General features: G+C 39.3%; 1 protein-coding gene and 1 pseudogene across 2 annotated transcripts in view; one reads left to right on the top strand and one right to left on the bottom strand.

The window, feature by feature from the left end:
• ITGB3BP (integrin subunit beta 3 binding protein) overlaps positions 1–16812 on the bottom strand; it is a 90782-nt gene that overhangs the window by 33288 nt on the left and 40682 nt on the right. For both annotated transcript variants that reach the window (XM_027113973.1, XM_027113974.1), the window contains exon 4: positions 2972–3041. In XM_027113973.1, the coding sequence (XP_026969774.1) occupies positions 2972–3041 (70 nt within the window). The remainder of the gene's footprint in view (positions 1–2971; positions 3042–16812) is intronic.
• Positions 10483–12244, top strand: LOC113624306 (keratin, type II cytoskeletal 8 pseudogene; annotated as a pseudogene).

Genomic DNA, 16812 nt, shown 5'->3' on the forward strand with positions numbered 1-16812 from the left:
ATACTCAACAGTGAAAAGCTGGAAGCATTTCCTCTAAGATCAGGAACAAGACAAGGATGCCCTCTCTTGCCACTTTTATTCAACATAATTTTGGAAGTCCTAGCCACAGCAATCAGAGAAGAAAAACAAATAAAAGTAATCCAAATTGGAAATGAAGTAAAAGAAGTAAAACTGTCACTGTTTACAGATGACATGATACTATACCTAGAAAATCCTAAAGATGCCACAATAAAACTACTAGAGTTCATCAATAATTTGGTAAAGTTGCAGGATACAAAATTAATATACAGAAATTTGTTGCATTTCTATATACTAACAATGAAAGAGAAATTAAACAATCCCATTTACCAGCATATCCAACAGAATAAAATACCTAGGAATAAACCTACCAAAGGAGGAAAAAGACCTGTACTCCAAAAACAATAAGACCCTGATGAAAGAAACTGAAGATGACACAAACAGAAACACATACCGTACACCTGGATTGGAAGACTCAATATTGCTAAAATGACCATACTACCCAAGGAAATCTACAGATTCAGAGCAATCCCTATCAAATTACCAATAGCATTTTTCACAGAACTAGAACAAGTAATTTAAAAATTTGTATGGAAACACAAAAGACCCTGAAGAGCCAAAACAATCCTGAGAAAGAATGGAGCTGGAGGAAGCAGGCTCCCTGACTTCAGGCTATACTGTAAAGCTACAGTCATCAAAACAGTATAGTACTGGCACAAAAACAGCCACATAGATCAATGGAACAGAAGAGACCAGAAATAAACCCACGCACTTATGATCAATTAATCTACAACAAAGGAGGCAAGAATATACAATGGAGAAAAGACAGTCTCTTCAATGAGTGGTGATGAGAAAACTGAACAACTACATGTAAAAAGATGAAATTAGGACATTCTCTAACACCATATACAAAACTAAGATGTATTAAAGATCTAAATGTAAGACTGGATACTATAAAACTCACAGAGGAAAACACAGGCAGAACACTCTTTGACATAAATCGCAGCAGTATCTTTTTCCAGCTGACTCCTAGTGTAATGGTAATAAAAACTAAATTAAACAAATGGGACCTAATTAAACCTAAAAGCTTTTGCACAGCAAAGGAAACCATAAGCAATACGAAAAGACAACCCACAGAATGGGAGAAAATATTTGCAAACAATGTGACCAACAAGGGATTAGTCTCCAAAATTTACAAAGAGCTCATGTGGCTCAATAACAAAAAAACAAACAACCCAATCAAAAAATGGGCAGAAGACTTAAATAGACATTTCTCCAAAGAAGACATACAGATGACGAAGAGGCACATGAAAAGATGCTCAACATCGCTAATTACTAGAGAAATGCACATCAAAAGTACAAAGAGAAAGCACCTCACACTGGTCAGATGGCCATCATCAGAAAGTCTACAAATAATAAATGCTGGAGAGGGTGTGGAGAAAAGGGAACCCTCCTACACTGTTGGTGGGAATGTAAAGTGGTACAGCTGCTATGGAGAACAGTATGGAGGTTCCTTAAAAAACTAAAAATGGAGCTACCATATGATCTAGCAATCCCACTCCTGGACATATATACAGATAAAAACATGGTTTGAAAGGATACATGCACCCCAATGTTCATTGCAGTGCTATTTACAATAGCCAAGACACCAAAGCAACCTAAATGTCCATTGACAGATGAATGGATAAACAAGGTGTGGTGTATATACACAATGGGACATTACTCAGCCATAAAAAGAATGAAATAATGCCATTTGCAGCAACATGAAAGGACCTAGAGATGATACTAAGTAAGTCAGACAGAGAAATACAAATATCATATGATATGACTTATATGTGGAATCTAAAAAAACATGATACAAATGAACTTGCTTACAAAGCAGAAACAGACTCACAGACACAGAAAACAAACTTATGGATACCAAGGGAAAAGTGGGGGGAAGGGAGGGATAAATTAGCAGTTTGGGATTAACAGATTCACATTACTCAATATAAAATAAACAACAAGGGCCTACTGTATAGCACAGGGAACTATATTCAATATCTTGTAATAACCTATAGGTTGTAATAACATACACACACACACACACACACACACACACACACACATATATGTATATAAAATTGAATTGCTTTGCTGTACACCTGAAACTAACACAACATTGTAAATCAACTATATTTCAATTTAAATAAATAAATAAATAACATTTCGAAACATAACCCATAACCCATTTCTAAGTTAGAGCAGATATATTAACTTACAACATGAGACCATAAGCTCCCAATGGGTAGATGTTTCATTTTCCTCATCTTTACCCATCCATCCATCATATTGTATGGCACACAGAAGATACAGCTGGAAAGGTAAATGAGCTGAACATATGAAGTACTTTAAAACTTGAACCCCCTGTTCTGCTTATTTCAATTTTTCCAGCCTCAGTGGACAGATATAAATATTCTTCCCAGAATACATAGGCAGTAGCTTTTTACACATAATGACTTCATTCAAGGCACCCTTGACAGGCCAATATGAAAATAACTGATGGCCGATAAGCCTTCTAGGTTCCTCTAGATTCCTTACTCTGCTGGCTTCACTGTGTTCCTAGCTCTTGAACCAGCAATTATGTTCCAAGACAATGTATTACTTGTCCATCCATGTAAATCCAAAGAGGGTGTTTCCCTCAGTTTTACCCTAAGCTAGTCTCTTAAGCATAGGCTGGGGAAACTGGGCTAAATGGGTATTAAAATAAAGGTATCATATATCACCATCATATGAACATGGCAAAACACATCATAAATAAAGAATTTTACTTCTTTAAGAAAAAATACTTCTACTCAGGTATAAACTATTCATTTCTGCAAGGAAATGATTTATCTTAAATCATCACTTTAACAAATATGACCTTTTTCTTTTAAGACACATGAGTATATTATTTCAGCAACAACGAACTTACTCATCATTGTCTTCTGTAGTAGATTCCTTTCTTTTGGTTATACTGAGGTGATTCCAGTTTTTCCTCTTTCCTATATGTGTGCAATAAAAAGAACGTAAAGTTAAGGCAAGAACTGTCAAATTTTAAATAGAATTTAAATCACCAACTTTTCAATAGAAAATAAAAGGGTTGACAAATGAAAGAAGAGTAGGTAAAGAAAAAGTATCCTGAAATTTGTTACAAGAAAATTTTTTCACTATTGTGGATAACTTTTCAATAGGTAGTTTTTTTTTTAATTTGCCAGTCTCCTAATGTTTTATTCATGATTACATCATATAGAAGAAATAATCTTTTGAATAAAATTTCCACTGGGGCTTGGTATATTAAAAAGAAAAACTAGATAAACCCACTTTGATAATACAATTAATTTAAAATACATTAGTTTTTCATCAAATATTTTCATGAGGAGGGACCTTCAAGATGGTAGAGGAGTAAGACATGGAGATCATCTTTCTACCCACAAATACATCAGAAATACATCTACACGTGGAACAACTCCTACAGAACACCTACTGAACGCTGGCAGAAGACCTCAGACTTCCCAAAAGGCAAGAAATTCCCCACATACCTGGGTAGGGCAAAAGAAAAAAGAAAAAACAGAGACAAAAGAATAGGGACGGGACCTGCACCTCTGGGAGGGAGCTGTGAAAGAGGAAAAGTTTCCACACACTACGAAGTACCTTCACTGGTGGAGACAGGGCGTGCCAGGGGTAAGCTTCGGAGCCACGGAGGAGAGCACAGCAACAGGGGTGCAGAGGGCAAAGCAGAGAGATTCCCGCACAGAGGGTCAATGCCGACAGCACTCACCAGCCCAAGAGGCTTGTCTGCTCACCCACCAGGGCAGGTGGGGCTGGGAGCTTCGGCTTCGGCTTCGGCTTCAGAGGTCAGATCCCAGGGAGAGGACTGGGGTTGGCTGTGTGAACACAGCCTGAGGGGGGCTAGTGCAACACAGTTAGCTGCGAGTCAGGAAAAGTCTGGAACTGCCTAAGAGTCAAAAGACCATTGTTTCGGGGTGCGCAAGGAGAGGAGATTCAGAGCACTGACTAAATGAACTTCAGAGACAGGTGCAAGCCACGGCTATCAGCCCGGACACCAGGGACAGGCATGAAACACTAACGCTGCTGCTGCAGTCACCAAGAATCCTGTGTGCAAGCACAGGTCAATATCCACACCCATGCCCCAGGGAGCCTGTGCAGCCCACCACTGCCAGGGTCCCATGCTCCAGGGACAACTTCCCCAGGAGAACACATGGCATGCCTCGGGCTGTTGCAGCGTCATGCTGGCCTCTGCCACCCCAGGCTCACCACACATTCTGTACCCTTCCCTCCCCACAGCCTGAGTGAGCCAGAGCCCCCAAATCAGCTGCTCCTTTAACCCCCTCCTTTCTGGGCAAAGAACAGATGCCAGAGGGCGACATACATGCAGAGGCAGGGCCAAATCCAAAGCTGAACCCTAGGAGCTGTGCGAACAAAGAAGAGAAAGGGAAATTTCTCTGTTCAGCCTCAGGAGTAGCGGATTAAATCTCCACAATCAACTTGATGTACCCTGCATCTGTGGAATACCTGAATAGACAACAAATCATCCCAAAATTGAGGCAGTGGACTTTGGAAGCAACTACAGACTTGGGGTTTGCTGTATGTGACTGATTAGTTTCTGATTTTTATGTTTATCTTAGTTTTCAGCACTTGTTATCTTTGGTAGATTTGTTTACTGATTTTGCTGCTCTCTTCTTTTTTCTTAATTACCTTTCTTATTTTAATAATTAAAAAAATTTTTAATTTTAGTAACTTTATTTTATTTCATTAAAAAAATTATTTTTTCTTACTTTCTTTTTTTTCCTCCCCTTTCTTCTGAGCTATGTAGCTGACAGGGTCTTGGTGCTCCGGCCGGGTGTCAGGCCCGAGCCCTGAGGTGGGAGAGCTGAGTTCACGACATTGGACCACCAGAGACCTCACAGCCACACATAATATCAATCGGCGAGAGCTCTCCCAGAGATCTCCATCTCAACACTAAGACCCAGCTCCACTCAATGACCAGCAAGCTACAGTGCTGGACACCCCATGCCAAACAACTAGCAAGACAGGAACACAACCCCACCCATTAGCAGAGAGGCTGCCTAAACTCATAATAAGTTCACAGATACTCCAAAACATACCACTGGATGCAGTCCTGCTCACCAGAAAGACAAGATCCAGCCTCATCCACCAGAACCAGTCCCCTCCACCAGGAAGCCTACACAACCCACTGAACCAACCTTACCCACTGGGGGCAGACACCAAAAACAATGGGAACTAAGAACCTGAAGCCTGCAAAATGGAGACCCCAAACACAGTAAGTTAAGCAAAATGAGAAGACAGAGAAATAAATACACAGATGAAGGAGCAAGGTAAAAATCCACCAGACCAAACAAATGAAGAGGAAACAGGCAGTCTACCTGAAAAAGAATCCAGAGTAATGATAGTAAAGATGATCCAAAATCTTGGAAATAGAATGGAGAAAATACAAGAAACGTTTAACAAGGACCTAGAAGAACTAAAGAGCAAACAAACAATGATGAACAACAAAATAAATGAAATTAAAAATTCTCTAGAAGGAATCAATAACAGAATAACTGAGGCAAAAGAATGGATAAGTGACCAGGAAGATAAAATAGTAGAAATAACTACTGCAGAGCAGAATAAAGAAAAAAAATGAAAAGATTGAGGGCAGTGTCAGAGACCTCTGGGACAACATTAAACGCACAAACATTCGAATTCTAGGGGTCCCAGAAGAAGAAGGGAAAAAGAAAGGGACTGAGAGAGATTATAGTTGAAAACAGAGAGTCCCATACAGGATAAATCCAAGGAGAAACACACCAAAACACCTATTAATCAAGTTATCAAAAATTAAATACAGGGCTTCCCTGGTGGCGCAGTGGTTGATAGTCCGCCTGCTGATGCAGGGGACACGGGTTCGTGCCCCAGTCCGGGAAGATCCCACATGCCATGGAGCGGCTAGGACCGTGAGCCATGGGCGCTGAGTCTGCGCGTCCGGAGCCTGTGCTCTGCAATGGGAGAGGCCACAACAGTGACAGGCCCGCATACCGCATAAACAAAACAAAACAAAAATTAAATACAAAGAAAAACTATTAAGAGCAGCAAGGGAAAAGCAACAAATAACATACAAGGGAATCCCCATAAGGTTAACAGCTGATCTTCCAGCAGAAACTCTACAAGCCAGAAGGGAGTGGCAGGACATATTTAAAGTGATGGAAGGGAAAAACCTACAACCAAGATTACTCTACCCAGCAAGGATCTCAGATTTGACGGAGAAATTAAAACTTTACAGACAAGCAAAAGCTAAGAGAATTCAGCACCAGCAACCAGCTTTACAACAAATGCTAAAAGAACTTCTCTAGGCAGGAAACACAACAGAAGGAAAAGACCTACAATAACAAACCCCAAACAATTAAGAAAATGGTAATAGGAACATACTTATTGATAATTACCATAAATGTATATGGATTAAATGCTCTAACCAAAAAGACACAGACTGGCTGAATGGATACAAAAACAAGACCTGTATACATGCTGTCTACAAGAGACCCACTTCAGACCTAGGGACACATACAGACTGAAAGTGAGGGAATGGAAAAAGATATTCCATGCAAATGGAAATCAAAAGAAAGCTGGAGCAGCAATTCTCATATCAGACAAAATAGACTTTAAAATAAAGACTATTAGAAGAGACAAAGAAGGACACTACATAATGATCAAGGGATCAATCCAAGAAGATGATATAACAATTGTAAATACTTATGCACCCAACATAGGAGCACCTCAATACATAAGGCAAATGCTAATAGCTACAGAAGGGGAAATCGACAGTAACACAATCATACTGGGGGACTATAACACCCCACTTTCACCAATGGACAGATCATCCAAAATGAAAATAAATACGGAAACACAAACTTTAAATAACACAGTAAACAAGATGGACTTTATTTATATTTATAGGACATTCCATCCAAAACCAACAGAATACACTTTCTTCTCAAGTGCTCATGGAACATTCTCCAGGATAGATGATATCTTGGGTCACAAATCAAGCCTTGGTAAATTTAAGAAAATTGAAATCATATCAAGTATCTTTTCCAACCACAATGCTATGAGACTAGATATCAAGTACAGGAAAAAAAATGGTAAAAAATACAAACACATGGAGGCTAAACAAAACACTACTAAATAACCAAGAGATCACTGAAGAAATCAAAGAGGAAATAAAAAAATACCCAGAAACAGGGCTTCCCTGGTGGTGCAGTGGTTAAGAATCCACCTGCCAATGCAGGGGACATGGGTTCAAGCCCTGGTCTGGGAAGATCCCACATGCTGTGGAGCAACTAAGCCTGTGCTGTGTTCCACAACTACTGAGCCTGTGCTCTATAGCCCACGAGCCACAACTACTGAGCCCATGAGCCACAGCTACTGATGCCTGTGCAACTAGAGCCTGTGCTCCGCAACAAGAGAAGCCACCGCAGTGAGAAGCCCATACACCACAACGAAGAGTAGGTCCTGCTTGTCGCAACCAGAGAAAGCCCGCGTGTAGCAACGGAGACCCAACACAGCCTAAAATAAATAAAATAAAATAAATTTTTTAAAAAAAGGTTTTAACAACCATGAAGTTCTGAACAAAAAAACCTAGAAACAAATGACAATGAAAACACAATGATCCAAAACCTATGGGATGCAGCAAAAGCAGTTCTAATAGGGAAGTTTAGAGCAGCACAATCCTCCCTCAAGAAACAAGAAAAATCTCAAATAAACAATATAACCTTACACCTAAAGCAATGAGAGAAACAAGAACAATAAAACCCCAAAGTTATTAGAAGGAAAGAAATCATAAAGATCAGATCCGAAATAAATGAAAAAGAAATGAAGGAAACAATGGCAAAGATAAATAAAACTAAGAGCTGGTTCTTTGAGAAGGTAAACAAAATTGATAAACCATTAGCCAGACTCATCAAAAAGAAAAGTGCGAAGACTCAAATCAACAGAATTAGAAATGAAAAAGGAGAAGTAACAACTGACTGCAGAAATACAAAGGATCATGAGAGATTACTACAAGCAACTATATGCCAATAAAAGGGACGACCTGGAAGAAATGGACAATTTCTTACAAAAGCACAACCTTCTGAGACTGAATCAGGAAGAAACAGAAAGTATAAACAGACCAGTCACAATCACTGAAATTGAAACTGTGATTAAAAATCTTCCAACAAACAAAAGCCCAGGACCAGATGGCTTCACAGGCAAATTCTATCAAACGTTTAGAGAAGAGCTAACACCTATCCTTCTCAAACTCTTCCAAAATATAGCAAAGGGAGGAACACTCCCCAACAAATTCTACCAGGCCACCATCACCCTGATACCAAAACCAGACAAAGATCTCACAAACAAAGAAAACTACAGGCCAATATCACTGATAAACATAGATGCAAAAATCCTCAATAAAATACTAGCAAAGAGAATCCAACAGCACATTATAAGGATCATACACCATGATCAAGTGGGGTTTATCCCAGGAATGCAAGGATTCTTCAATACAGGCCAATCAATCAATGTGATACACAATATTAACAAATTGAAGGATAAAACCATATGATAATCTCAATAGATATAGAAAAAGCTTTCTACAAAATTCATCACCCATTTATGATAAAAACTCTCCAGGAAGTAAGCATAGCGGGAACTTACCTCAACAAAACAAAGGCCATATATGACAAATCCATGGCCAACATCATTCTCAGTGGTGTAAATCTGAAACCACTTCCACTAAGATCAGGAACAAGACAAGGTTGCCCAATCTTACCTCTATTATACAACACAGTTTTGGAAGTTTTAGCCACAGCAATCAGAGAAGAAAAAGAAATAAAAGGAATCCAAATTGGAAAGGAAGAAGTAAAACTGTCACTGTTTGCAGATGACATGATACTATACATGGAGAATCCTAAAGATGCTACCAGAAAACTACTAGAGTTAATCAATCATTTGGTAAAGGAGCGGGATACAAAATTAATGCACAGAAATCTCTTGCATTCCTATACACTAATGATGAAAAATATGAAAGAGAAATTAAGGAAACACTCCCATTTACCATTGCAACAAAAAGAATAAAATAACTAGGAATAAACCTACCTAAGAAGGTAAAAGACCTATACTCAGAAAACTGTAAGACACTGATGAAATAAGTTAAAGATGATACAAACAGATGAAGAGATATACCACTTGACTGGAAGAATCAACATTGTGAAAATGACTATACTACCCAAAGCAATCTACAGTTTCAATGGAATCCCTATCAAACTACCAAAACCATTTTTCACAGAACTAGAATAAAAAATTTCACAATTTGTATGGAAACACAAAAGACCCCAAATAGCCAAAGCAATCTTGAGAAAGAAAATCAGAGCTGGAGGAATCAGGCTCCCTGACTTCAGACTATACTACAAAGCACAGTAATCAAGACAGTATGGTAATGGCACAAAAAACAGAAATATAGATCAATGGAACAGGACAGAAAGCCCAGAGATAAACCCATGCACACATGGTCACCTTATCTTTGATAAAGGAGGCAAGAATATACAATGGAGAAAAGACAGCCTCTTCAGTCAGTGGTGCTGGGAAAACTGGACAGCTACATGTAAAAGAATAAAATTAGAACACTCCCTAACACCATACACAAAAATAAACTCAAAATGGATTGAAGACCTAAATGTAAGGCCAGACACTATCAAACTCTTAGAGGAAAATATAGGCAGAACACTCTATGACATAAATCACAGCAAGATCCTATTTGACCCAACTCCTAGAGAAATGGAAATAAAAATAAACAAATGCGACCTAATGAAACTTCAAAGCTTTTGCACAGCAAAGGAAACCATAAACAAGATGAAAAGACAACCCTCAGAATGGGAGAAAATATTTGCAAATGAAGCAACTGACAAAGGATTAATCTCCAAAATATACAAGCAGCTTATGCAGCTCAATATCAAAAATAGAAACAACCCAATCCAAAAATGGGCAGAAGACCTAAACAGACACTTCTCCAAAGAAGATATCAGATTGTCAACAAACACATGAAAGGATGCTCAACATCACTAATCATTAGAGAAATGCAAATTAAAACTACAATGAGGTATCACCTCACACTAGTCAGAATGGCTGTCATCAAAAAATCTACAAACAATAAATGCTGGAGAGGGTGTGGAGAAAAGGGAACCCTCTTGCACTGTTGGTGGGAATGTAAATTGATACAGTCACTATGGAGAACAGTATGGAGGTTCCTTAAAAAACTATAAATAGAACTACCATATGACCCAGCAATCCCACTACTGGGCATATACCTGGAGAAAACCATAATTCAAAAAGAGTCATGGGAGAAGCAGCTTCTCAACTCCTCGAGTCTCTGTCTGCTTCGGCCTCCTCGCCTCCTCTCCAGCCTCCACCATGTCCATCAGGGTGACCCAGAAGTTCTACAAGGTGTCCACCTCCAGCCCCTGGTCCTTCAGCCGCCGCTCCTATACCAGTGGGTCGGTGCCCACATCAGCTCCTCGGCCTTCTCCCGGGTGGGCAGCAGCAGCAACTTCCGGGGTGGTCTGGGCACCAGCATGAGTCTGGCTCGAGGTTATGGCGGGGCCCTGGGTTTGGGGGGCATCACAGCTGTCACAGTGAACCAGGGCCTGCTGAGCCCCCTCAAGCTGGAGGTGGACCCTAACATCTAGGCCATGCGCACCCAGGAGAAGGAGCAGATCAAGACTCTGAACAACAAATCTGCCTCCTTCATCGACAAGGTGTGACACCTGGAGCAGCAGAATAAGATTTTGGAGACCAAATGGAACCTCCTGCAGCAGCAGAAGACAGCCCGGAGCAACACAGACAACGTGTTTGAAAGCTACATCAACAACCTCTGGCATCAGTTGGAAACCGTGGCCCAGGTGAAGCTGAAGCTGGAGGTGGAGCTTGGCAAAATGCAGGGGCTGGTGGAGGACTTCAAGACCAAGTACAAGGAAGAGATCCAAAAGCACACAGACATGGAGAATGAATGTGTCATCACCAAGAAGGATGTGGATGAAGCTTACATGAACAAGGTAGAGCTGGAGTCCCACCTGGAAGGGCTGACTGAATAGATCAACTTCTACAGGCAACTGTATGGAGAGGAGATGCAGCCGCAGATTTCTGACACCTCCGTGGTGCTGTCCATGGACAACAGCCACTCTCTGGACCTGGACGGCATCATCGCCGAGGTCAAGACCCAGTATGAGGATATCACCAACCGCAGCCAGGCCGAGGCTGAGACCATGTACCAGATCAAGTATGAGGAGCTGCAGACATTGGCTGGGAAGCACGGGGATGACCTCCGTCACACGAAGACAGAGATGTCTGAGATGAACCGGAACATCAACCGACTCCAGGCTGAGATTGAGGGCCTCAAAGGCCAGAGGGCTTCCCTGCAGGCTGCCATTGCTGATGCTGAGCAGTGTGGTGAGCCGGCCATCAAGGATGCTCAGGCCAAGCTGGCTGAGCTGGAGGCTGCTGTGAGAACTGCCACGCAGGACATGGCACAGCAGCCGCGTGAGTACCAGGAGCTGATGAACATCAAGCTGGCCCTGGACGTGGAGATTGCCACCTACCACAAGCTGCTGGAGGGCAAGGAGAGCCGGCTGGAGTCTGGGATGCAGAACATGAGTATCCACACCAAGACCACCAGTGGGTATTCAGGTGGACTGACCTCAGCCTACGGGACCCCTCGCCTCAACTACAGCCTGAGCTCCTACCAGTCCAGCTTGGGCTCTGGAGGGGGCTCTGGCTCCTTCAGCTGTACCAGTTCTAAGACTGTGGTTGTGAAGAAGATTGAGACCCATGATGGGAAGCTGGTGTCTGAGTCCTCTGACGTCCTGACCAAGTGAAAGCCTCCTGTGATCCCTCCCAGCCTCCCCACTCACTTGCTCCTGCAAGAAGGAGCTGTGCGGGGGAGTGTCAGAAGCAGAGACCTGAGGCTCAACCCCCTCCTTAGCCCACCCCGGGGGAAGTCAACTGCCTGGGGCTCCCTATCTTGCTCACGCCCCCAACTAAAAGCCAATCCAAGAGTAAAGCTTCAGCTGGCTCTGCCAACATACACACACACACCCAAAAGAGTCATGTACCACAATGTATATTGCAGCACTATTTACAACAGCCAGGACATGGAAGCAAGCTAAGTGTCCAACGACAGATGAATGGATAAAGAAGATGTGGCACATATACACAATGGAATGTTACTCAGTCATAAAAAGAAACAAAATTGAGTTATTTGTAGTGGGGTGGATGGACCTAGAGTCTGTCATACAGTGAAGTAAGTCAGAAAGAGAAAAACAAATATTGTATGCTAACACATATATATGGAATCTAAAAAAAAAAAAAAGGTTCTAACGAACCTAGGGGCAGGACAGGAATAAAGACGCAGACGTAGAAAATGGACTTGAGGACGTGGGGAGGGGGAAGGGTAAGCTGGGACGAAGTGAGAGAGTAGCATGGACATATATACACTACCAAATGTAAAACGGACAGCTAGTGGGAAGCAGCCGCATAGCACAGGAAGATCAGCTCCGTGCTTTGTGACCACCTAGTGGGGTGGAATAGGGAGGGTGGGAGGGAGATGCAAGAGGGAGGGGATATGGGGATATATGTATATGTATAACTGATTCACTTTGTTATACAGCAGAAACTAACACAATTGTAAAGCAATTATACTCCAATAAAGATGCTGAAAAAAAAAAAGGGATTTCACAAGAGCAACCAACTGGTTCCTTAAAAAAAAAAAAAAATATATATATATATATATATATATGTATATATATTTAAAATCAAAGTATATTAAAGTTTCCAGCTTGCATTATTTAACCCCTATTTTTTTGTCTCAGAGTTGACAACAAGGGATTGTTGATACTAATATCTAGAAAATAGTGAGTTCCTCAGGATATCACAGTAAAATAAATACGATTTTAGAGGTAAAAGTACCTGACTGTTTAAATGCATATTGATTTAGTAAATTCTTGGAAAGATCTTTAGTGCCTATGAAAATATTTCAAATACTGTATGGTATCACTTATAAGTCAAATCTAAAAAAATAATACAAATGAATGTATATGCAAAACAAAACCAAAAAAAGTAATATTTTTTTTGATATTGTCTCCTCAGGCAAGGAAAACAAAAGCAAAAATAAACAGGACTACATCAAACCAAAAAAGTTTTGCATAGCGAAGCAAACTATCAACACAACAAAAAGGCCACCTACTGAATGGGAGAAGATATTTACAAATGATATGCCTGGTAAGGAGTTAATATCCAAAATATATAAAGAACTTATACAACTCAACATCAAAAAACCAAACAACCTGAATTAAAAAATGGGCAGAGGATCTCAACAGACATTTTTCCAAAGAAGACATACAGATGGCCAGCAGGCACATGAAAAGATGCTCAACATGACTAATCATCAGGGAAATGCAAATCAAAATCACCTCATACATGTCAGAATGGCTATTATCAAAAAGACAAGAAATAACAAGTGTTGGCAAGGATGTAGAGAAAAGAGAATCCTTGTGCACTGTTAGTGGGAATGTAAATTGGTGCAGCCACTATGGAATACAGTGTGAAGGTTCCTCAAAAATGTAAAAATAGAACTACCATATGACCCAGCAATTCCACTCCTGGGTATTTATCCAAAGAAAATGAAAACACTAATTAAAAAGGATATATGCATCCCTACGTTCACTGCAGCATTATTTATGATAGCCAAGATATGAAAAGCAACATAAGTGCTCATCAACAGATAATGTGGTATATATATATATATATATACAATGGAATATTACTCAGTCATTAAAAAAGAATGAAACTGCCACTTCTGACAACATTAATGGACCTAGAGGGTATTATGCTAAGTGAATTAAGTCAGAGAAAGAAAGACAAGTGTCATGATTTCTTTTATATGTGGGATCTAAAAAACCAAATAAATGAACAAATGTAACAAAACAGAAACTGTCATAGATACAGAGAACAAACAGGTGGTTGCCAGAGGGGAGGGAAATGGAGGGATGAGAGAAAATGGTGAGGGAGATTAAGAGTAAAAACTTCCAGTTATAAAATAAGTAAGTCCCAGGCATGAAATGTACATTTTGGGAATATAATCAATAGTAATGTGATATTTTTTTATGGTGATAGATCGTAACTAGACTCATGGTGGTGATCATTATGTGATGTATAGAAATATCGAATCTCTATGTTGTACACCAGGAACTAACATAGTGTTGTATGTCAATTATACCTCCAAACCGAACAAACACATAGAAAAAGAGATCAGATTTGTGGTTACTAGAGGCACAGGGTAGCGGGGAGGAGGAATGAGATGAAGGTAGTCAAAAGGTACAAACTTCAGTTATAAGATAAATAAATGCTAGGGATGTAATGTACAACACAATAAATATAATTAATACTGTGATATGTTATATATGAAAATTGTTAAGAGAGAAATCCTAAGAGTTCCCATCACAGGGAAAAAAATTTTTTCCTTTTTCTTTTATTTTGCTTCCATATGAAATGATGGATGTTCACTAAACTTATTGTGGTAATCATTTCATGATGTATGTAAGTCAAATCATTATGCTGCATACCTTAAACTTAAACAGTGCTATATGTCAATTATAGCTCAATAAAACTAGAAGAAAAGAAATTGGTTGAATGACAATAAAAAACAAACTGTCTGTATCTTTCCTAATTTTTTTTTATCCATTTTATCAGTTTCTGAAAGAGGTAGTTTAAAATCTCCTATGATGATTAGGGATTTGTGAGTTTCTCCTTGCAATCCTGTCTTATTTCGTCATGTTTTGAGTTTTTATTTTTGATGCACAAAGGTCAGGATCCTTTTTCTGGTAGTGAATCTTTCCTTCTCTCATTATGTAAAAATTCGTATTATCTTCAATAAAGCCTTTTTGTCTTAAAGTCTATTTTGGTCTATATTAATATTAATATTCTTGTAACAACTCTTAGCTTTTTTAAAAAGCTAATATTCACTGTTTTTTTATCCTTTTACATTAAATCATCTGACGTCTTTTCTTAAAGTATAATAATAATATTTTAAAGTATAGCTAAAATATGTATTGAACACTTACTATATGCCAGGCACTGTTCTAAGTCTTTTTTGTACATTAATTCTTTTAATTCTCACAACAATCCTGAGGTAGATATTATTATTTTTCCCATTTTACAGGCAAGTAAACAAAAATACCATTAAAAAGTCAAGTGACAGATATTCTATCTGCTCCCTGAAAATTATAAGGACCTTAAAATTTTTAATTCCTTTCTGCTTCCTCATATATCTCCCATGCTATTATGGTCTATTAGTATTTGTTTTCAACCCCCTATCAAGTTGTTTTTGTTTTGCTTTATAGTCAGCAAGATTTGTAATCACAGTTTTATAACTAGATTTATAGATCTACCAACATGTTTGCTAATTTACTTTTTTTTACCATTGCTCTTTGCATTTCATTCCTTTATTTGAGGCTCAATTATGAGCATGTACTTACAGAAGTACATTCTTTAGTAATCCTTTCAGGGAATATCTGTGAATGGTAAATTCTCTCAGACTGTCTGAAAATACCTTTACTTCATTCTTACTTCCTGAATAAAAAGTTCAGCTGTGACTTTCAGTTGGTATTATTACTCCATTTCCTGCTGCAGCCCATAGATACTGATGAGAAGTCTACTGTCAAGCTGTCATTAAAATTTTCTCTTTGTCTTTGATGTTCTGCATTTTTACCATGATACGATTAGGTGTGAATTTGTTTTAATTTGTTTTATTTCATCCTGCTCAGATGAAGCATGCCAGTCTGATCTGGAAATTCCTGTCTTTCCTCAATTATGAAAAGCCGATAGTCCATATATCTTAGCTATTGCCTCTGCTCCATTCTATTTCCTCCTTGTAGAACTCCTATTTGACATATGTTGGATCTTACTCTATCCATTATTTCTCTTTACTGTTTTATCATATACTCCATCTCTTTATCTCTCTGTGCTGTTACATTGCTACAGTCTGGGTGATCTTTACAGATCTATTGTCTAATTTACAAGTACTCTCTTTGACTATGCAAATTTGTTGTTTATCCTTCTACCCCAACTATTAAAAAATAAGTCTGATGCAATCTTGGGAGTAAAAGAACAGAAAATTTTACCATCTTTCCTCTCCTCTGAAAAGGATACTAGTTTGGAAAAATTTGCTAAGGGGTAGGGGAGGGGATAGCAATATAATGATACACACACACAAACATACATAAATGTAATCAATATATATGATGATAAATAAATAAGAGTGTGTGTGTGTGTGTATCTTTTTTTTTTTTTTTTTTTTAAGCAGGATTTCAGGCACCTTTATTCACGGCAGGTATTTTTGGTCAGGGGAGCTTTCTCTGAAACCTTCCTGTTACTTAAGGAAGACAACTGCTTACATCCTGATGGTCCACTTGCCATTTCCCAGGCTTGGAAGCATCTTGCACGCAGTTCCACCCAGTCCCTGAGTCCAGCTGGCTCTGGGCTTTCAGGGCCACACCTCGCAGCACAACCTACCAGCCCAGTGAGGGAGTTTCTGCAGCTTGGTGATAACAGTGGGGAATTCATTTTATCCCAGAAGAAATCGACTCCTCTGTGTTCCCCATATAATTTATAAATAGGACAAATTATTCCTTAATATTATTATATATTTGCAGTACAAACAATTAAGACTAGTGA

Source organism: Aethalodelphis obliquidens, unplaced genomic scaffold (assembly GCF_003676395.1).
Source record: "Aethalodelphis obliquidens isolate GAN/ISIS:26980383/991018 unplaced genomic scaffold, ASM367639v1 scaffold13, whole genome shotgun sequence".
Taxonomy (NCBI): Eukaryota; Metazoa; Chordata; class Mammalia; order Artiodactyla; family Delphinidae; genus Aethalodelphis; species Aethalodelphis obliquidens.